This window comes from Herpailurus yagouaroundi, unplaced genomic scaffold (assembly GCF_014898765.1).
Source record: "Herpailurus yagouaroundi ecotype Mexico unplaced genomic scaffold, PumYag 569, whole genome shotgun sequence".
Lineage (NCBI taxonomy): Eukaryota > Metazoa > Chordata > Mammalia > Carnivora > Felidae > Herpailurus > Herpailurus yagouaroundi.
The window spans coordinates 351,179-373,908 of record NW_024412786.1 but is presented as its reverse complement, the minus strand read 5'-3'; the positions used below and the strand labels follow the sequence as shown (position 1 = coordinate 373,908).

Genomic DNA, 22,730 nt, shown 5'->3' with positions numbered 1-22,730 from the left:
GCGCACTGGACACCGCCGGGGCTCTTTAAGGCCCCTCCCCCGAGGCTGGCCCAGCCCCCTGGGCCCCAGCTCTGGTTCCTCAGGGGCGGGGTCACAGGCGGCCTAGCCAATGGGAGGACGGAGTTGCTCTTGCGTTTTGGTGGGGGGGCGTGTCTCTCTGGTTGCTGTGCTCCAAAAGGTGTGGCACCGCCTTCTCGTCACCGGGGGTGGAGTTACGTGTGGGTGACGTGGCGGCTTCTAGGCTTTGGTCGGGTTTCGGCGGCTTTAGCGCTTGGGGAGGAGGCGGTGACCACCCGGGAGACTGTGGCAGTGGTGGCGGCGGCAGGCGGCAGAGAGGAGGTAGGACTCGCTCTAGAAGGGGTCTGGCCACCGTGTCCGCTCTGGGCAGCGGCTTTCCGGGGGCGGCGGACGGGATGGGGGGAAGGGAACCTGGGGCGAGCGGGCAAGTCCTGCCGGCCCGGCTCGGGCTGAGGGAATACTTCGTCGTCCAATCAGGAAAGCCCCTGTTGAGAAAGACGTCGGCATTAGCTAATCGGTGGTCGCAGTCCCCCCAGAAGGCGGGATTTGGGCGGGGGTGGGACTTCCTGTTTCAAATAAACACCTAGAGATTTTTCCCCCTTCCGCCCACCGAAGTGTGTCCTCCTCAGGAGGTCCGTCACCGTTTCTCCCTGAGGAGTCGAAGGGATCCGCGGATACGAGAGGACCCCGTTAGGGCCTGGGGCAGTTGCACAGGCCGGGCTGGAGCCTCGGGGCCACGGGACCTGCCTCTGGCCCTGTCTCTGTTTCAAGGCCCCCGGCCCGCGCTCTGGCCGCCGGAGCCAAGTTGGAAGAAGAGTCTGAGGAGGGGGAACCGATTGGGTCGGAGAGCGGGCCCCTGCCCGCCGTGGGCCGGCCCCAGGATCTGCGGGTAGCTTTGGGCGCGAAAGTCCGTGCCAGGTGCAGAAGGGACCCGAGGATTTGCTGGCTGGGGCGGGGGGAGGGTGGGGGAAGGATTTATGGGGAAGGAGGCTGCCTAGGGAATGACACTCTCCCCTCCACAACAGTCCGAGGTTATGCGTCTCAATGATCCCGCGGAAACGCTACGGGTCTAAGAACACGGATCAGGGTGTCTACCTGGGTCTCTCAAAGACACAGGTCCTGTCCCCTGCAACTGCTGGCAGTAGCAGCAGCGACATCGCCCCTCTGCCCCCCCCCAGCGGCCCTGGTCCCTCCCCCTCCCAACACCATGTCTTGCCGAGATCGGACCCAGGAGTTCCTGTCTGCCTGCAAGTCCCTGCAGAGCCGTCAGGTAAGGACCAGGAGTGGGAAAGGCAGGAGCGAGCCTTACTGAAATCTGGGAGAGGCTGTGCTCCAGCACTGTTGAGGGACTGAATTTTGGGGGTGACGCGATGGAGAGCTGATCGAGCTTGTCTACTAAGCAACAGGGAATGGGGTGGGCCAGCTCTCTAGAGGCAAGGACCTAGACTTTTTTTGTGTGAGAAATCCCCCAGAGGGTAGGGTTGTTACTTTGCAAGGAATATCTCAGGGTGAGAGGTGGCCGCAGTATTTTTGGTTTGGGTAAGGAACACGTTCTAGAAAGAGCCTTTAGCTCAGAGACAGGCCCTTTGAATACTGGTTCTGGAATAGTCCTTACCATACGTTTGCTCTGTGACCACAGAATGTTGGGCCAGAAAGTCTAGTGGGACCTCAGTTTTTATATCTGTAAAATGAAAGAAGTTTTCCTGATAAGTAATTTTTGTCAAAATTCCTTTGCAGTGCTTTTTAAAAAATTAGATTCCCTGGTTTCAGTCCAGACTTTCTGAATCAAAGTGGGCCCTGAGTGACTGTAATTTTAAAGCTTTTTACTGCTCTTCTGTCTGATCACCAAGAGCTTTCCAGTTATCCTCTTTGATTTCCTGACTGGAGAAACAGAATATTAACAGTGCCTGTCGTTTATTTAATGCTTATAACGTACCAGGTATATGACTAAAGTACTTTATAGCCCTGATGCTCTTTGATTCCAGCAACTGCATTTTCTACAAGAGGAAATAGATATTCAGAATGGTGCATGTCACTTGCCCCAACCCCTCTAGCTAGTAAGTGGTGGAGTCGAGATTTGAACCTGGGTCCACCTGTGCTCAAATCTGAGCTCTGCGTGACAACTACTGACAAGATTAGACTGTCCGGTACAAGAGCTAGAGAGAATTTAGTGGGCACCTGAGGAATAGCGAAAGCTGGAAATGGGGAGGGGGAACTAAAGCTTCAGCTCTTGATGTTGCTTTTCAGAATGGAATCCAGACAAACAAGCCGGCTCTGCGTGCTGTCCGGCAGCGTAGTGAATTTACCCTCATGGCCAAGTAAGTTGAGAGAAGTTACGTGGTGGGGTGGTGCGGTGTCTGGGAAGGAGTTGGCTTGCCTTTGGTGGCCTTGGCTGTGAGGGAGCTAATGTGGGAATAGGAATAGGTCCTGTCCTGCTCTTTCTCCTAGTGCCCTCACTAATGCTTGCTTCCAGGCGCATCGGGAAAGACCTCAGCAACACATTTGCCAAGCTGGAGAAGCTGACGATCTGTGAGTTCTTGGGGTCTTTCAGAGATGGGGCAGTGAACCAAAGAGCTCTAAGGAACCGGACTCCCTGAGCCTTGTCTTTGATCTCACACGTCCTGGCCTCATTTGTCTCTACAGTGGCAAAGCGCAAGTCCCTCTTCGATGATAAAGCAGTGGAAATCGAAGAGCTAACTTACATCATCAAACAGGTGAGCTGCTAGCTGTTGGGAGCTGGCATTCCAGTCAGATCGCTTTCATCAATTTCCCCTTGTCTTGGAGCTCCAGAGCAAGTTTCTGGAGCCAGCCCCAAAGACCTTGCTCATCCATTGAGTCAGTGGACACTCTTTGGTCATGTGCTGTGTACAAAGCCCTGCTGGGCCCTTGCCTCACAAACCTGAGGCAAGAATTCCACCCTGAGGGCTTATTGTCTGTAAGGGGTATCTAGTCCCGTACATTCGTACTTAGAATGAGTAGAAGGCAAGTGGCACAAAACAGAGCTTCAAAAAGATGAATGAGACAGTCTGAGGACGCTGGGAAAAAATGTTACAGAGGTGGGTGAAATCTGAACTGGTGTCATGGCTTGTGTAGAGGCAGTGGAAGAACATTCCAGACAAAGGAAACAGGGTGCAGAGGCATGGCTTATAAAAGAAAGTTCACGTCTTTGCTCAGATGTTGTTTGCCCAGGGAGGCCTACCCTGAGCGTGTTGTTTAGTGCTCCAGTGCCCCAAACTGTGCTTTTTATAGCACTTGATACTTTCTAATATTCTGTATCATTAACTCACTTACGTTTATTTTATTTATTTATTAAAAAAAATTTTTTTTTCAACGTTTATTTATTTTTGAGACAGAGAGAGACAGAGCATGAACAGGGGAGGGGCAGAGGCAGAGGGAGACACAGAATCTGAAACAGGCTGCAGGCTCTGAGCGGTCAGCACAGAGCCCGACGTGGGGCTCGAACTCCCGGGCCGTGAGATCGTGACCTGAGCCGAAATCCCAAAGTCGGACGCTTAACCGACCAAGCCACCCAGGCGCCCCTCACTTACCTTTATTGTTTCCGTTCCCTGTCATCTACCTCATCCCAGCCCCCAACCAAAAAAAAAAAAAAAAAAAAGAAAAAAAGAGAAAAATATAAGTGCCACAAGAGCGGAGAGTTTTTTCTTGCTATTTTTTCATCTTGCTCATAGATGTATCCCAGTTGCCTATAATAGCGTCTGGTGTAGAAAAGGTGCTCCGTATTTGTTGACTGAATGACCGCCGGGGGGAAATACCAGCCTGGAGCATGGATGGGCAGAGAGGCCAGGGAGGAGGCTGCTGCCGCTGTCCAGTGAAAAGATGATGGTGGCAAAGGCCAAGGCAGATGTGTTCAAGAGGTGCCATGCAGGGTAGGAGAGAGAGGATACCATGAACTATTGGGGCGCTATTGCATAAGCTTTGAAGAACCACAGCCTGTTCTCAGACAGTCCATTGGTTATGGTGTACCCTTGGGTAAGCTGCCTGACTACTCTGAGCTTCAGTGCCCTCGGAAATAAGAGGGGGCTGATAACAGCACCCACCTCGTAGGGTGGATGTGAGGATTCAGTTGTTTGTTTTTGGAGTCACTCACGTGATTGAGTGAGTTTTAGCTGCCTGGTTCTGGGGGACTCCCCAGTGAACAAGACAGATGGGGTACCTCCCCTTGAGGATTTCCTATCTGAAACTCGACAAGTAGAATTTGTCAGACGACTTCAGGGTAGTGAATCCCATTAAAGACATAAGGGAAGTGAGTTCCTCAGGGTAGGGGCCTATTTTAGATGGGGTGATATAAGATCATCTGTGAGGGGCGCCTGGGTGGCTCAGTTGGATGAGCGTCTGACTCTTGATTTCAGCTCAGGTCGTGATCCCAGGATCACGGGATCGAGCCCCATGTCAGGCTCTGTGCTGAGCGTGGAGGCTGCTTAAGATCCTTTCTTTCTTGGGGCGCCTGGGTGGCTCAGTCAGTTGAGCATCTGATTTTGGCTCGGGTCAGGATCTCACAGTTCTTGGGTTCAAGTCCTGGGTCAGGCTCTCTGCTGTCAGCACAGAACCTGCTTTGGATCCTCTGACCTCCCCTCTGCCCCTCCTGCACTCTCTCAAAATAAATTAAAAAAAAATTTTTTTTTAAAGATCCTCTCTTTCTTCCTCTCCCTCTGCTTCTTTCCCCTGCTCACACTCTCTTTCTCTCTCTAAAATAAAATTAAAAAGAAAAGGAAAGGAAAGGATAGTCTGTGAGAAGTGACTTTGAGACCTGAATGGTAAAGGAAAAGCCAGTTATGTAAAGATCTGGTGGGAGCACTTTCCAGAAAATGGGAATAGCAAAGGGAAAGGCCCTGAAGGGTGGGCCACCTTAATGCATCTGATAAACATGAAAGAGGCCAGTGTGGCTGTAGCAGCGCAAGTGAGAAGGAGACTGGGAGGGGATGAGGTTGGGGAAATGGGCAGGGCTGGACCACACAGAGTCAGGTGTAAGCTGCGCAAAGAATTTGGTTTGTGTTCTAACTTGAGTGGAAGCTCTTGGAAGATTTTCAGCAGAGGGAGGACCTGCTCCATTTCTGGTTCAAAAGCTCACCGTGGTTGCTGTGTAGAGAACGGATTGTTGCGGGGGGGCTTTAAGGGGAAGGTCATTTAGGAGGCTCTTGGCTATAGTTGAGAGAGCAAAGGTGGTGGTTTGGTCTAGAATAGGGTTAGAGAGAAGTAGCTGAGCGGCTCCATTCGGAGCATCTGTTAGAATCGGCTGGGTTCTCTGTGGGCTCCGTGTAGGCTCCATGTGGATCAAGGGAAAAGAGAGGAGGACGGTTCTCCAGCGTTTGGTCTGGGCAGCTGGCGACTGGCGGTGCCATTTACCAAAACAGAAAAGGAGGGAGAAGGGGGAACAGGTTTTCGTTGGAGGTGGGGGGATTAGGAGTTGTCGTCCACGTTAAGTTTCACCACGAAGAGCAAGTTATAAGCTACGTAGCGTGCCGTGTGGCGCACAGTAGACGAATATAAAGTGCCGAGTGCCTGGTCAGCAATCAGCCGAGTGTGGCTGCGTTGTGGCACATAGATGGGCTTAGGAGGTACGAATGTGTGACTTAGAAGCTTCCAGCTTGGTTGGGCACTTCGGTGGGAAGTGGTGCCGTTTTCTAAGCTAGAACTCTGGGGGAGGAGATTTTATGGGGAGAAAACCTGGAATGCAGTTTTGGCCACGGGACTCTAGGGAGGGTGCATCAGCTCTGAAGGGACAGCCAGCCAGCAGTGAAAATCATCCATTGGTCTCAGGAATGGTTGCTGTAGGGCAGGGGGACACCTGGGTGGCTTAGTTGGTTAAGCGTCTCACCCTTGATTTACAGCTCAGGTCACAATTGCGAGGTTCGTGAGTTCGGGCCCCGCGTCAGGCTCTGTGTTGGTGCAGAGACTGCTTGGTATTCTCTCTCTCTCACTCTCTCTCAGAATAAGTAAATAGACTTATAAAAAAATAAAAAAGAAAAGAATGGTTGCACCTGGAATACTACCTGGGGCCTATTGGAGAAATTCTAGAAGTTGCCTAATCCAGTTTGTCTTCCAGCCTATTCCTTGAACTCACTATTCCTGACCTCTTCTCCCTGGGCTCCCCACCCCCAACCCCCTGGGCAAGCTTTCTCTGCCACTCTGTGGCCACCTCTTTCATCTCTCTTGTCTCATGTGGCCCTCGGTAACTTGCCAAGCCAGATCAGGGGGCAGAGGATGCCTTGGTCTGGTGTAGAAGGTCTGGCTGTGCTACGGTACCTCCTTATGTGTGACCTCGGATAAGTCACAGCTTTCACTCTTTTGCAATAAAAATATTTTTTTAATGTTTATTTATGTTAAGAGTGTGTGTATGAGTGGGAAAGCGGTGGAGAGAGAGAGAGAGAGAGAGAGAGAGAGAGAGAGAGAGAGAGAGAATCCCAAGCAGGCTCTGCATTGTCAGCACAGAACCTGACGTGGGGCTCCATCCCATGAAGTGTGAGATCACGACCTGAGCCAAGATCAAGGGTCGCTGCTTAACCAACTGAGGCACCCAGGCTGCCCGCAATAAAAATTTTTTAACAGAATTCTGTGTATAAAAGGCATTTTGTTGATGTTTCTGGGCCATCGTGGAGACTTTGACTTCCCTTCTCCTGCCTACTGCACAGGTGCTTTGTCAGTCAGGGTGCTCTGGGCTTGAGATTTTGGCCTTTGAAGCAGTTCTGTGGCCATGTGCCTGGCCTCACAGGGTAGAGTTGGGCCGTAGGGCGAAGAGGGTAAGCAAGTCATTTATTTACAAATGGATGAGACCAGGGGTGCCTGGGTGGCTCAGTCGGTTGAGCATCCGACTTTGGCTCAGGTCCTGATCTCGCTGTCCGTGAGTTCAAGCCCTGCATCGGGCTCTGTGCTGACAGCTCAAAGCCTGCAACCTGCGTAGAATTCTGTGTCTCCCTCTCTCTCTGCCCCTCCCCCACTCGTGTTCTGTCTGTCTCTCTCTCTGTGTCAAAAATAAATAAACATTCAAAAAAAATTTGTATACAAAATTGTATACAAAAAAAATTTGAATATAAACAAACATTCAAAAAAAAAAAATATGGATGAGACCATATTTCGCCTCTTCTGGCTTGGAACATCCTAGCAGGCCCTTCTGGTCTGACTCTGAAGCACCCTCCCTCCCATTTGTAACTTCCGCCCTGCCCTCCATGTCAGAGCCGTCCATGCGGGAGAGACATTGGCTGAGGAACCCTTTGTTAACAGTTTTTCTGTTGGCTCTCCCTAGGACATCAATAGCCTCAACAAACAAATTGCCCAGCTTCAGGATTTTGTAAGGGCCAAGGGCAGCCAGAGCGGCCGGCACCTGCAAACGCATTCCAACACCATCGTGGTCTCCCTGCAGGTGGGACCTGGGGTTGGTAGAGGGGGAGGCAGAAGGGAGAAAGGTGTTGTCTTCCTTGGCTGATCCTCTCTCTCCTTTTCTTCTAGTCGAAACTGGCCTCGATGTCCAATGACTTCAAATCAGTTTTAGAAGTGAGGACAGAGGTAAGGAAAATCTGTAGGAGGGGTAGGAGTTTGGGGTTAAGGGCCCAAGGGAGAAATGGAGCAGGAACAAGTGGAGGGGTGAAGGTAACAGGGTCAAGGACCAACAAGAGGGCCCCTCTAACATGCCTGCTTCCCAGAGGCCTCAGGACCTTTGCGTTTCTTCCCCAACCCCAGAACCTGAAGCAGCAGAGGAACCGGCGGGAGCAGTTCTCCCGGGCGCCTGTGTCAGCCCTGCCCCTTGCCCCCAACCACCTGGGTAAGTCATAGGGGATGAGGGGAGCCTTGAGGGGAGAGACCCAGTTCGTCTGGCATCCTCTGATGGCATCCTCTAATCCCGTGATGGCAGCAGTAGGGTAGGAGAACAGACAAGCAAGGGACGTGCTAGGATTTTCAGAGATCAAACCTCATTGCTGGCATTCGTGATCCACACTCAGTCTACCACATTCTCGTGTTTGGGGCTGACGTCAGTCACATGCACTACGATGATGGTTTCTAATCTTTTCGCGCACTTACTTCATTCGCATTCTCTCACTTCATTTTGTTTTTAATGTTTATTTTTGCAAGAGGGAGAGGGAGAGGGAGAGGGAGGGAGGGAGAGAGAGAGAGAGAGAGAGAGAGAGAGAGAGAGAGAGAGAGATGAGCACAAGCCAGGGAGGGGCAGAGAGAGCAGGAGACAAAGTATCTGAAGTAGGCTTTGTGCTGACAGCAGCGAGCCCGATGCAGGGCTCAAACTCACAAACTGTGAGATCATGACCTGCGCCAAAGTTGGATGCTCAATCAACTGAGCTACCCAGGCGCCCCTCTCTCACTTGTCACCACCCCCCTCTGGGAAAGCAGTTGTTACTATCCCCCATTTTACAGTTGAGGAAGCCGAGGCTCAGAGAGGTTAAATGATTTGTCCAGGGTCACAAGGCTATTAAGTGCCAGAGCTGGGATTCACATCCAGAGCATGTGGGCTTTGAACCTAAGAAGTGCTTTTCCTTTCTCTCCGTAGGAGGCAGTGCTGTGGTCTTGGGGGCGGAGTCCCGTGCCTCCGGGGATGTGGCCATTGACATGATGGACTCTCGGACCAGCCAGCAGCTGCAGCTCATTGATGAGCAGGTACCTGGGCTCTGAACTGGGGAGGAGATGCTCCTTTGTCCTCCCCTGTGGGCCACCGGCAAGGGCTGAAATGTGCCTTGCGTGGAATGGCAAGCGGGGACAGTCCTAAAGAGGCAGGCTCTACCCTGAGGAAGCTCCCAGTGCTCACGTGTGCTCTCTCTCCTCTGAAGGATTCCTACATCCAGAGCCGGGCAGACACCATGCAGAACATTGAGTCCACGATTGTCGAGCTGGGCTCCATCTTTCAGCAGTTGGCACACATGGTTAAGGAGCAGGAAGAGACCATTCAGAGGTGAGAGTCTCTCTTTCACCCTAGACAGAAGGACCTTCTCCTCTTCATAGGGTGGCATCCTAAAGCTCCCCCGGGACAACTTGATGCCCTTTGGAAGAGTAGAATAAATCTGGCCCACCCACAGGGCCAAGTCCATCCATTCAACAAGTGTTTACTGAGCACCTGTTTCATGCTCGGCGACGTTCTAGGTGTTGGTGATGTAGCGATGAGTAAGACCGTGGAGTCTCCATAGCATAGGTAACAAAAGTCAATTGGGCAGGTGAGGACAGCTGTTCAAAAGAATTGACAAGAAATTTCCAGGTAGTGATAAGGCCTACAGGGAGAATTATAACAGGATGACGTGTTAAGAAAGTGACTGAGTGGGGCGCCTGGGTGGCGCAGTCGGTTAGGCGTCCGACTTCAGCTCAGGTCACGATCTTGCGGTCCGTGAGTTCGAGCCCCGCGTCAGGCTCTGGGCTTATGGCTCAGAGCCTGGAGCCTGCTTCCGATTCTGTGTCTCCTTCTCTCTCTGCCCCTCCCCCCTTCATGCTCTGTGTCTGTCTCAAAAAAAAAAAATTAAAAAAAAAATTAAAAAAAAAAAAAAAAAAAGAAAGTGACTGAGTAGTTACCTATCGATGGACTCTTAGGGTTCTTCCGTATCTTGGCTGTTGTAAATAATGCTCCAGTGAACATAGGGGTGCGTGTATCGTTTTGAGTTAGTGGTTTTTGGAGGGCTTTTTTTGTTGGTTTTTTTTGGATAAACGCCCAGTAGAATTACTGGATTGTATGGTAGTTCTATTTTTCTTTCTTTTATTTTTTTTTTTAGTTTATTTATTTATTTTGAGAGGGTAGTGGGCAGAGGGAGAGAGAGAATCCCAATCAGGCTCTGCACTATTGGTTCAGATCCCCATACGGGGCTCAAACCCACAAACTGTGAGATCATGACCTGGGCTGAAGTTGAGTCGGACGCTTAACTGGTGGAGCCACCCAAGCGCCCCTATTTTTAATTTTCTGAGGAATCTTCATGCTGTTTCCCGTGATCTCTGTATCAGTTTACATTTCTACCAACTGTGCACAAGGGCTTCTTTTCTCCACATCCTCGCCGACACTTGTTCTTTCTTTCTTTTGTTTTTTTTAACCATTCTGACAGGTAGGAAGTCATGTATCTCATTGTGGTTCTGGTTTGCATGCTGATGAGTGATGTCGAGCATCTTTTCATGTGCTTGTTGCTCATCTGGATGTCTTGGCTGGAAAAACATCTACTTGGACTCTGCCCATGTTTTAATTGGATTGTTTATGGAGTTCTTGCTGTTGAGTTGTATAAGGTCGTTCTCTATTTTAGATATTGGCCCCTTAATCAGATATATGACTTGCAAACTTTTCTCCCTCGCAGTAGAAACGAACTTTGCCGATCATTTTCTTTTCTTTTTTTTTTTTTTTTAATTTTTTTTTCAACGTTTATTTATTTTTGGGACAGAGAGAGACAGAGCATGAATGGGCGAGGGGCAGAGAGAGAGGGAGACACAGAATCGGAAACAGGCTCCAGGCTCTGAGCCATCAGCCCAGAGCCCGACGCGGGGCTCGAACTCACGGACCGTGAGATCGTGACCTGGCTGAAGTCCGACGCTTAACCGACTGCGCCACCCAGGCGCCCCTGCCGATCATTTTCTTTGTCGTGCAAAAGCTCTTTAGTTTGGTTGTACTCCCATTTGTTATTTATGCTTTTGTTGCCCTTGCCTGCGACGTCGGGTCCAAAACACATCGCACTAAGTGACATCAAGGAGTCTACCACCTATGGTTTCTTCTAGGATTTTTATGGTTTCAGGTCTGACATTCAAGTCTTTAATCCATTTTGAGTTTCTTTTTGTGTATGGTGTAAGAAAGTGGTCCAGTTTCATTCTTTTGCATGGAGCTGTCCAGTTTTCCCAACACCATTTATTGAAGTGATTGCCTGACAGTTACCCATTGTATAGTCTTATCTCCTTTATTGTAGGTCAATTGATGTTACATGGGTGGATGTTTTCCTGGGCTCTCTCTCATGTTCCGTTGATCTTTGTGTCTGCATTTGTGCCAGTATTAGTTACTACAGTTTTTTTTCTTCTTCTTTTTTACTGTTTATTTTGAGAGAGAGAGAGAGAGAGCGTGCGCGCAAGTAGGGGAGGGCTAGAGAGAGAGGGAGGGAGAGAATCCCAAGCAGGCTCTGCACCATCAGCGTGGAGCCCGACATGGGGCTTGAACCCATGAACCATGAGATCATGACTTGAGCCGATACCGTGAGTTGGACACTTAACCGACTGAGCCACCCAGGCACCCCTGATTACTAATGTTTTGTAGTGTAGTTTGAAATCAGGGAGTGTGATATCTCCGGCTTTGTTCTTTCTCAAGATTGCTCTGGCTATTCAGGGTCTTTTGTGATTCCATAAAACTAGTGTCATTTTTGACAAGGTTGGATTTCTACCATTTTACTATTTGCTTTTTCTTCTTCCTGTTTTCTTAAGTGGCTCCTCTGGGGATTACGTCATCAGCTTTTACAGCCTCCTTCATGTGAAATGGAAGAACTTTGCAACCCTCTCATCCAGCCTTTACACTCTAGTTGTCGTATCTGTTGCACTTACATACGTTCGAAATCCGCTAATCCAGTATTACGGTTTTTGTTTCACAGAAATTAAAAGGAAAAAATTGTCTTTCGATTTACTTCTCTGTTGACCATTTCCAGCGCTCTCCATTCGTTCCTGGATATCCAGTTTCTGTCTGGTATCACTTCCCTTTAACCTGAAGAACTTTCTGTAGCATTTTTTCTAGCGCAGATCTGCTGACACGTTCTTTTACTTTTCTTTTCTCTGAAAAATTTTTTATTTCACTTTTATTCTCTTTCCCCCCTTTTTTTTAAATGTTTTTTGTTTTTGAGAGAGAGGGAAAGATAGAGCATGAGTGGGGGAGGGGCAGAAAGAGAGGGAGACACAGGATCTGAAGCAGGCTCCAGGCTCCTGTCTGTCAGCGCAGAGCCCGACATGGGGCTCGAACTCCCGAACTGTAAGATCATGACCTGAGCTGAAGTCGGCGCTCAACCAACTGAGCCACCCAGGCACCCTTCTTTCCCTCTGTTTTTTAAGTTTATTTATTTTGAGAGAGAGAGTGTGCACGCAGGGGAGAGGCAGAGAGAGAGAGGGAAAGACTGAGAATCCCATGCAGGTTCCACACCACCAGCGCAGAGCCCAATGCAGGGCTGGAATTTACAAACTGTGAGATCATGACCTGAGCTGAAACCAAGAGTCAGATGCTTAACATACTGAGCCAACCAGGGCTCTCTCTCTCTCTCTCTTCTTTGAATTTATTTATTTTGAGAGAGACAGACAGACAGACAGTGTGTGGAGAGAGGTGGGGCAGAGAGAATCCCAAGCAGGCTCTGAATAGTGCAGAGCCCGATGCTGCGCTTGAACTCAAACCGTGAGATCACGACCTGAGCTGAAGTTGGATGCTTAATCAACTGAGTGACCCAGGTACCCCTCTTTTGTTTTTTTTTGTTTTTTTTTTAATGTTTATTTATTTTGAAAGAGAGAGAGTATTATAGCAGCATGTGTGCACACACGAGCTGGGGAGGGGCCAAGAGAGGGAGACAGAGAGTCCCAAGCAGGCTCCGCACTGTCAGCAAAGAGCTGTCGCGGGGCTCGATCCCACAGACCATGAGATCATGACCTGAGCTGAAAAGTCAGGACACTTAACTGATTGAGCCACCCTGGTGCCCCTGTTTTGTAGTTGTTTTTTGTTGTTGTTGTTATTTTTATTTTAATTTTTTAATGCTTATTTATTATTGAGAGAGAGAGAGAGACAGACTGTGAACAGGGGAGGGGCAGAGAGAGAGGGAGACATAGAATCAGAAGCAGGCTCCAGGCTGTCAGCACAGAGCCCAACGTGGGGCTTGAACTCACAAACCGCAAGATCATGACCTGAGCCGAAGTCGGACGCTTAACCAACTGAGCCACCCAGGCACCCCATTTTTTTTTTTTTGTAAGTTTTATTTATTTTTGAGAGAGACAGAGCACAAGCAGGGGAGGGGCAGGGAGAGAGGGAGACACAGAATCTGAAACAGGTTCCAGGCTCTGAGCTGTCAGCAGAGTCCAACGCGGGGCTCAAACTCATGGACCCGCGAGATCATGACCTGAGCCAAAGTCAGACGCTCAACTGACTGGGCCACCCAGGTGCCCCTGTTTTGTGTTTTTAAAGGTAGGCTCTATGCCCAGTGTGAACACACAACCCCAAGTTCAAGAGCCGCAGGCTCCACTGGCTGAGCCAGCTAGGCGACCCTACCCTCATTCTATAGAGAAGGATGTTTCCCCTGGTTATAGAATTCTGGATTTATGGTTTTTCTCTTTAAACACTTCAGATGTGTCACTCTACTCTCTTTTGGTCTTTTTTGTTCTTAATGAGAAGGCAGTGGTAACATGAACTGTTTATGTGATGTCTTTCTCTCTGGCTACTTTTCAGTTGTTTGGGGTTTTTTTGTTTGTTTTGTTTTGTTTTGTCTTTGTTTTTCAGCAGTTGACCAGCAAGTGTCCAGATGTCACTTTCTTTGCATTTCTCTTTCTTGGGGTTGGCTGAGCCTCTTGAATGTGTACATTTGTATCTTTCACAAAGTTTCAGAACTGTTTGGCTGTTACTTACTCAGACCGCGCCCAGTTCCTCACACAATTTCAGCCTCTTCAGCTCAGTACAAGGGGGGGCCAGTGGCAGAGAGAGGGGCAGAGGGCGATGTGGGAGGTAGAGGAATCCACACGGCTCCGTGTGCCTGCCCACTTGCTCTTAGGCCTTTTAGCAGCACGCAGTCTTGGTTGATCTTTATTCCCCAGGGCGCCTAGCAGAGTGCTTTCACGCTGGGGTATAGGTCGAGTGAAACTGGTGAACACCTGGATTTGTATAAAGCAGGTTTCCCTGTACCGATCCATTAAGCAGCCTCACGTATTTAATTAGGCAGGGGTGAAGAAGATAGGTCCCTGGCCTCACACTTGGAGATTCAGATTCCGTGCCTGTGAGTGGAGTGGCCCGCCAGGAATCTCCCATTTTTATGTAAGCTCAGAGGGTTCTTTTATTTATTTATTTATTTTAAATTTTTTCTTTAATGTTTTGTTTTTGAGAGAGAGAGCGAGCAGGGGAGGGGCAGAGAGAGAGGGAGACACAGAATCCGAAGCAGGCCCCAGGCTCCGAGCTGTCAGGACAGAGCCCGACGCGGGGTTCGAACCCACAGACTGTGAGATCATGACCTGTAAGCTCAGAGGGTTCTGATGAGCATCCAAGTTTGAGAACCACTGGTTAATAGGATGTTTATTTATTCAACAACTATGGTACCGGCCATTTATAAGGTGCTGTGAGTACAGCTGTCTTGGTCTTAGAATCAAGAGACTTCAAAAGACTGACACTTACTTGGTTCAGCTGGTACCTCGGGAACTCCTTACTGGCTTGTTCCACAGACACTGCACAGCTCCTCAGGCTGTGATGTACTTTGAATGTTAGAATATTACTGTAGATCCAGTGAGACAGAATTATAAAAGACATTGGGGTTCTGTGTCCATCGCGTACGTGTTTTAAATAGTTAACACGATAGCACGCGTGCAACTTGACCTTCTAGTCTTCCTTGCAACAGCGTCGTAAGTATCTTTCAGCGTTAGTATTCATTTAGTCGTTGGTTTAGCAAACACCTGTTGTCGCGGCTGCGAGCTAGTCCTGCTGGATCTGGGGATAGGACGGTGAAAGACAGTCCTGGTCCTCGTGGAGCTCATGTCCACTCGGAGCGTCATACGCTGACAGTTACAGTTCAGCATGGGAAGGGCAGGGAGTGAAGGAGATAAGGGAACTCAGACTAGGTACCTCTTTCTAGAAGTAAAAAATACAGAGCTAAGTCTTGAGGAGGAATGCCAGCCGAAGAAGGGGAAAGAAAAGGCCATTCTCTGGGGTGGGGGGGGGGCGGGGAGGACAAGCGCAGAAATGAAAAAGAGCTTGGGTGGATTCCAAGAATGCAGTGCTACCGCACAGGGCATGGGGGGTGGTGAGGAAGGAAACCGGAGGGGGCAGGGCCGCAAAGGACCGGTGCGCCACAGCAAGGAGTTTGTGCTCGGGGCGAGAATACAGGATGAAGTAGATTGGCGCTGGGTAAAGGGACGAGCTTTGTTCTGGACATGCCAAGTGCCAGATGGGACATCCGAGTGGCATGTGATGTGTGGTCTGATACTCAGAAGAGACTTGGGGGAGTCTGTGGCCTCCCTGATGAGGGAGGCCTCAACCAACTAAGCCACCCAGGGGCCTCTTAAATTTTGTTTTTAATGTTTATTTATTTTTGAGAGAGACAGTGCAGGCGGGGGAGGGGCAGAGAGAGAGAGGGAGACACAAAATCTGAAGCAGATTCCAGGCTGTGAGCTGTCAGCACAGAGTCCGATGCGGGGCTTGAACCCACAAACCGTGAGATCATGACCAGAGCTGAAGCTGGACGCTTAACCGACTGAGCCACCCAGGGGCCCCCTGAAAGGATGAAAGTTTTAAAGTAGACCTAAACTTGGGGCGCCTGGGTGGCTCAGTCAGTTAAGCGGCCGACTTCGGCTCAGGTCATGATCTCGCGGTACTTGAGTTCGAACCCCGCGTCGGGCTCTGTGCTGACAGCTCAGAGCCTGGAGCCTGTTTCAGATTCTGTGTCTCCCTCTCTCTGACCCTCCCCCGTTCATGCTTTGTCTCTCTCTGTCTCAAAAATAAATAAACGTTAAAAAAAATAATAATAAAAAATAATAAAATAGACCTAAACATTCTTCTCTTTGCTTCCTGCATGCTGGTAGATCTGGATTTGAGCACCCTCTTTAGAAACCACTGATGTAGGGGCACATGCGTGGCTCAGTTGGTTGGGCATCTGACTCTTGATTTCAGCTTGGGTCATGATCTCATAGTTTGTGAGCTTGAGCCTCACATAAGGCTCTGCGCTGACAGTGTGGAACCTGCTTGGGATTCTCTCTCTCCCTCTGTGCCCCTCCCTTGATCTCTCTTTCTCTCTCTCAAAATAAATAAATGAAATAAACTTAAAAAAAAAAAAAAAAAGTAATTTAGTCCTAAGTTCTTCAGTATGTGGATTCCTGGGTCCCATCCTAGACTTTCTGGACGTGAGACATGAGAATTTTCATTTAGGGGATGCCTAAAAGGTGTTTCTTTAAAAAGAAAAAAAAACTTTTTTAACATTTATTTATTATTGAGAGACAGAGAGACACAGAGCCTGAGCAGGGGAGGGGCAGAGAGAGGGGGAGACCCAGAATCTGAAGCAGGCTCTGGGCTCTGAGGTGTCAGCACAGAGCCCAACGCAGGGCTTGAACTCACAAACTGTGAGATCATGACCCGAGCCGAAGTCGGATGCCCAACCGACCGAACCACCCAGGCACCCCAAAGGTGTTTCTTATTTTTTCTACGGATATGAAAACTGCTGATCTGTTACTCTCTTTGTTTTATTTTTCACACCATTTTATAAACTATGAAATTTCTAACTAGAAAAGTGGGGAGAATAGTACAGTGAACACCTATATGTTCCTTTTACCCAGATTCGCTTAGTATTTTATCGTATTTGCTTTCCTTCTCTTTTTTTTTTTTTTTTAATTCTGAATCATTTGAAAGTAAGTGCAAAGATCATGATGTTTTTATCCCTGAATACTTTGGCACACATCTGCCAAGGTCTGGTATTCTCCTGACCGGCCACAATGCCATTATCATAGCTAAGAAAACGAACAGTTCTCTAGCACTGTCCAGTATTTAGTGCATACTGAAATTTCCCCAGCTGTTCTTAAAAACTGCTAGAAAAGGGGGCGCCTGGGTGGCTCAGTCGGTTGAGTCTACGACTCTGGCTCAGGTCATGATCTCACGGTCTGTGGGTTCGAGTCCCACGTCGGGCTCTGTGCTGACAGCTCAGAGCCTGGAGCCTGCTTTGGCTTCTGTGTCTCCCTCTCTCTCTGACCCTCCCCCGTTCATGGTCTGTCTCTCTCTGTCTCAAAAATAAATAAACATTAAAAAAAAAATTTTTTTTAAACTGCTAGAAAAGAGTCGCTAAAATGCTAAAAGCATTTTTCCCCCTTCAATTTAAGACCCAGGCAGTATTGACAGGTGGCATTTGATTGTTTTGCCTCTTTAGTCGGCCTTCTGAAGCTCTGCGTCTTGTGGCACGGACTTTCCTTTCAAGAGGCCAGTGCCTCTTACACAAAGTCCCACACGTGTATTTATCCAGTGTTTCCTCACGATTGGATGTAGGTTCTAGACTTTTGGCCAGCTGTGTAGGTGATTGTTATCAGTAGGCACGTGGTGAGGTCATCCTTTTCTTGGCGATGCCAGGTTTGGTCACTTGTTGACTGTGGTGACCATCCCACCAAGTTTTTCCATGGGGTGATGATTTGAGTCTGTGTGAACTTGCAGCTCCTTCCGCCCATGATGGTCCTTGCCTGATTCATTTGCAACATTGTATATGGCAACATGGCAATTCTCTTATTCTTTCCTCTCTGCTACATTTTTACAGCTGGAATCCTTCTGTAAAGAAGGAGCTTTCTCAGGGCGCCTGGGTGGTTCAGTCAGGTGAGCATCCTAACTTCGGCTGGGGTCATGATCTCACGGTTACTGAGTTTGAGCCCTGCTATGCTGACAGCTCCAAGCCTGGAGCCTGCTTCAGATGCTGTGTCTCCCTCTCTCTCTGCTCCTCCCTTGCTCACATTCTGTCTCTCTCTCTCAAAAACAAATAAACATTTAAAAAAATTAAAAAAAAATCTTTTTAATGTTTATTTGTTTTTGAGAGACAGGGAGAGAGAGACAGAGTGAGAGCGGGGGAGGGGTAGAAAGAGGGGGAGACACAGCATCTGAAGCAGGCTCCAGGCTCTGAGCTGTCAGCACAGAGCCCGATGTAGGGCTGAAACTCAAGAGCTGTGAGATTGTGATCTGAGCCAAAGTCGGACGCTTAACTGAGCCGCACAGGTGCCCCCCCCCATTTTTTTTTTTTTTTTAAAGGTTTCTTGGGCGCCTGGGTGACTCAGTTAAGTGTCTGACTTCAGCTCAGGTCATGATCTTGTGGTTTGTGGGTTCGAGCCCCACATCAGGCTCTGTCCTGACAGCTCAGAGCCTGGAGCCTGCTTCAGATTCTGTGTCTCCCTCTCTCTCTGCGCCTCCTCTGCTCGTGTGCGCTCTTTCTCTCTCTCTCTCTCTCAAAAATAAACAAACATTAAAAAAATGTTTTTAAAAAGGAGGTTTTTCTCTTTAAACGTTACTAGGAATAATGGATTATTTTTATTCAATGTAAGATAATCCATTACCATTATTATTTTATGTTTATTTATTTTGAGGCGGGGAGGGAGGGGGCGGAGAGAAAGGGAGGAAGATTATCCCAGGCAGGCTCTGCACCATCAGTGCAGAGCCCAATGTGAGGCTCGAACTCACGAACCATGAGATCATGACCTAAGCCGAAGTCGGACACTTAACCTACTGAGTCACACAGGCGCTGCCAGCATCATTGTTATTATTTTTTAATATTTATTTTAGAGACAGAGTGTGAGCGGGAGAGGGGTTAGAAAGAGGGAGACACAGAATCCGAAGCAGGCTCCAGACTCTGAGCTGTCAGCACAGAGCCTGACATGGGGCTCGAACCCACGAACCATGGGATCATGACCTGAGCCAGAGTTCCACACAACCAGCTGAGCCACCCGGGTGCCCCATCGCTGTTTTGTTATTACAGTCAGATTTCCTAAACCTGGCCTCGTGGAGCTCCTTAAAGGCAGTTTCTGTATCCTCTGAACATGACCCAACTCCTCTGTTGGTCCTTAGGAAGCTTTGGGGAAACTTACACTCCGAAAACTAAAGTCTCAGATCTCTGAATTGTGGTCAGATAATCTTTCCAGTCCCTAGGCTTAGTGTTTTCTTCCATTCAACCTCCTTTTTATTGTCACCCCCAACGTACACACACCTTCTCGTGCTCTGGGTTTTCCTGCCTCTCCATCCATCCACCCCTTTGTCCTCCCCACCTTGCAGACTTGTCCCCTTTCTATTTTCTTCAGCCTTCTTCCCAAGCCATTATTTCCCACCCCCGTCATTTCCATCTTTACTCCCCCCTACTTTCTCCGAGTATCCTGCCAATACCTGATTTTTCACCACCAGTACCCTCTCCCCATTAGTTTTCATTCATGGATTCCCATTTAAAATCTTTCTTAGGCCAAGGGCGCCTGGTGGCTCAGTCGGTTGGGTGTCCTGTGCTTGATTTCGGCTTGGGTCGTGGTGATCTCATGGTTCGTGGTTTCGGGCCCTGAGGCGGGCTCTGCGCTGACAGTGTGGAGCCTGCTTGGGATTCTCTCTCCCTCTCTCTCTGCCCCTCCCCTGTGCACACTCTCTCTCTGTCTCTCTCAAAATAAATAAATAAAATTAAAAAGTTTAAAATCTTTCTTATGCCAGACTGCATTGACTATCCATTTTTGTTAAGTAAAGCCATTCCTAATGGTCAAGATGAGCTTTCTGGGGTATGACAGTGGAATCCACACTGAGAAATGAAATTCCAGCCCAAAGGTAGGAAACCTGATACTAATTTAGTTAGCCACTCTGATATAAATAGGGAATCATGTACAGTCCAGGCTCCTGTATCTGAATTCTTTTTAAATGTATTCATGTGTGTAATCTCTACACTTAACACGGGGCTTGAACTCAACAACCCCAAGATCAAGAGTCACATGCCCTTTTGAATAAGCCAGCCGGCACCCCTGGGCTCTTGTATTTGGACAGAGATTAGTTCACAGTTCTCACGAGCACCTTCTGAGGACCTTGGGCTTACAGCCACTGGCCCAGCCTCTCATGTTCCAACTGGATTACAGGGCTCCACCTTTTCTGTCCCCAGAGCTCACAGAGGTCTGTGCTCCCAGGGACTCCCTTTGCAAAGACCTGGGTTTGTATTGGGTTTTCAGGATTGCATATGCAGTTTGGCAGGGAAATGTTTTCTTTTCCTCAGCAGTGTCTCAAGAGGTGGCCCTTCATATGAGGACTTCTCTATATGCTGGAGAGACATGTTCGACTAATTGCAGGGCTTTTCTTCTCCCCTGACTTCCTGTCCATATCATGCAGTTTTTCTTCCTGTCTTAACTCAGAGCTGGGATTTCCTAACTCTAATGATCTATGGCCATCCCCCCCGCCGTGGGAACAAGCGGGGACCATTCAGTACTGTTTTTTAGACGAAAACCAATAAATCCTGATGAGCAAAAAATTCAAATAGCCAACATTTTGGCGGCTCTTACTAAGGGTTGGGCACCTCCTGTTAACTCATTTAAGGCCGACAACAACCGGAGAGGCCGGGTTGGTGTATCCTCATTTTCCCTCCTTTGCAGTTGAGGAAAATGAGTCGGGAGGCTGAATGACTGGCTCAAGATCATAAGCTAATAAGTTGCAGAGCTAATTTTCAAACCAGAGCCAAGACTTGTCTACGTTACCCTTCCAGAGCTTTCTCTGGACGCAAGTGCATACACACAAAAATGGGATCACAGTGTATGTACGTACTTCCCACTCCCACACGTTGTGACTATCTTCCCGTGTCCGTAACTATACTATAATAACCTTCTTTTTAATCCAGTGTCCTTCTCTTTCCTCTTTTGGCTCTGTCCCCAGGATCGACGAGAACGTGCTGGGAGCTCAGCTGGATGTTGACGCCGCCCATTCAGAGATCCTCAAGTACTTCCAGTCGGTCACCTCTAACCGGTGGCTCATGGTCAAAATCTTCCTCATCCTCATTGTCTTCTTCATCATCTTTGTGGTCTTCCTTGCCTGAACCCTCTCTACTCTGAGGCACTTCGTGGGGGTTTGGAAGCCTTTTGGGAGGGCAGGTGGCCAGTGCTGCCGCTGAGCCTGTGCAGGGTGCTGGGGAGAAAGGCCCTGTTTCCCTAGAACTGCTGAGAATGGCCACTGCCCCTGACCCCTGACCCTTTGCCTCTGGCCACCCTGTCCTCCCCTCACCACCCTCAGGCCCACGAAACACACGGTTCTGGATTTGTACTCTGCTGTGAAGTGGCTGGAAGAGAGCAGAGGCCAACTGGGGGCCTGTGGAGGAGGTTGTCTCCACTAGGTAGGAGATTTTTAGAAACTCCCCAGCCTCTTCCAAAGGAAACTTCGGCAGCAAGGGGAGATGATGCCGTTTCCCCACCTTCCTGCGAGTGAGGAGAGGAAGCGAAACTGCCCCCCTGGGACCAACTTTCCCATCTGGGTTAGAATTTGACCTTTCTTCTTCCTTTCTTCACCACGTGAGGCAGGGGGCCCTGAGCCCCTCGGCTGCCCGCACAACCCCAACTCTGGCTGCTGGTGACTCTCTCTGCCAAATGTGCTGCAGCCCATTTTCTCCCAATTACAGCAAGACTGTCAGCCTCACTGGCCCTGTCGTCATTTCTGGGTGGGAGCGTCAAAGGGCCTATGCAGCGAGCACACCACCCAGTACAGGGTCCGAAAGGCCGGGCCAACGGCTTGAAGGGCCAGGCTTTGGGTCCCGTGTACACAACTGCCTCCAGGTGGAGGAGGACTCAAGTGCAGCATTTCATTAGCCTGGAAACTTCCCTTCGGAGGGGGAATCGGGACCCCAGAGGGGGTCCTTGTTTGGTAGCAACTTCCAGGACCATCTCTAGCAGCATTTGTGCCTGTTTTAGCTGCATCCTCTGACCAGCTGGCCCCGTTTTTCCTTAAGCTGGATGACACAGGAGCTCTGCCTGCTGCAAGGAGTGAAAGGCGAAGAATCGGTTCCCCGCTCCAACTGAGGCTCTTGGTCCCCTCCAAGCCCCTCATCCAAGCCAGTCGCAGGAGGATGGAGGCCTGCCTGGAATATCCACCCTCTGGGGAAGTTCATATGCTTCTTGGCCAGGACCCACAACCAAGTTTCTGAGGTTACTGGAGTCCCTCCCCCCCCATCTCACACACCCCGAAAGCAGCTCAAGCTACAGGAAAACAATAACCATACACCAAGCTGGCCCTAGCACTTTGGCGAGGGTCGGGGTGGGAGGGTGGGGAAGGGTCGCCTAGGAGAACCTATGGCTTTTCTAGCCAAGGCATTTTACTAGGTCCCCTTGGCCTCTGTTCACCGGGTGTCTCGCTTGCATCCTCACTGCCCAGTTGACACAGAATGTAGGTCTGGCCCAGCACGTCTGTGGTGGGTGAGGAGGTTGTGAAGACAATTGCTTGCCAAAGTCGGAAGTGCAATGCTCCTTTGACTCGGCAACTCTTGGGAGGATGTGGAGATCGGAAATTCATTTATTTCAAAAATGTTTGTTGAGTTCTTGGTGCGTGCCAGGCAGGGTACTGAGCCAGGGGTTAGAGACAAAAAAACCCAAACCACCCGTGAATTTGTCGAGGACCCTGCCCTCTTGCGGTTTACGTGCTAGTTTTCTATTGCCTGATAATCCATTTTATAGATGAGGAAAGCGTGGTATATATCCGCAGCTGGCAAAGGGTTGGGCCGAGACTTAAGCACTGAGGTCTATCTATGAACAATCACTCCCTCTCCGAGGCCCGGGCCTCCCACTCCTCGGAGGGCCCTTCGTGCGACCCCCTTTCTGTTCCTCTCGGAGTCCTGGGCTGCACCAGCTTGCTATCTGCTCCGGCGCTAGCCCCAGAGGTGCCGGCCTAGCTGATGCCCGAAGAAAGAAGAAAGCAGACCGCGGGCCGACTGGGCCCGCCCCAACCTTGCGCGAGCTGTCGGCGCCCGGGTCTCTGGTGGGGTAGGCAGAGGCGAGCTCCGCCCCGACCCAGCTGCCAGCCGAGTGCGCACGCGCAGCGGGCCGCGCTCCCTCGGCGGCACCGCCCACCACCG

At 49.6% G+C, this 22,730-nt stretch overlaps 1 protein-coding gene across 1 annotated transcript; it reads left to right on the top strand.

Moving 5' to 3' along the window:
- The first annotated feature begins 185 nt into the window (after positions 1 to 185).
- Positions 186 to 21,301, top strand: STX5 (syntaxin 5). The gene is given in 12 exon segments (XM_040465935.1): positions 186 to 339; positions 1,044 to 1,185; positions 1,187 to 1,288; positions 2,266 to 2,336; positions 2,492 to 2,547; positions 2,662 to 2,732; positions 7,280 to 7,396; positions 7,483 to 7,539; positions 7,714 to 7,795; positions 8,534 to 8,640; positions 8,811 to 8,932; positions 20,549 to 21,301. Coding segments are annotated over 11 exon segments (1,068 nt in total). The 5' UTR covers positions 186 to 339; positions 1,044 to 1,062; the 3' UTR covers positions 20,709 to 21,301.
- Positions 21,302 to 22,730: the final 1,429 nt, after the last annotated feature.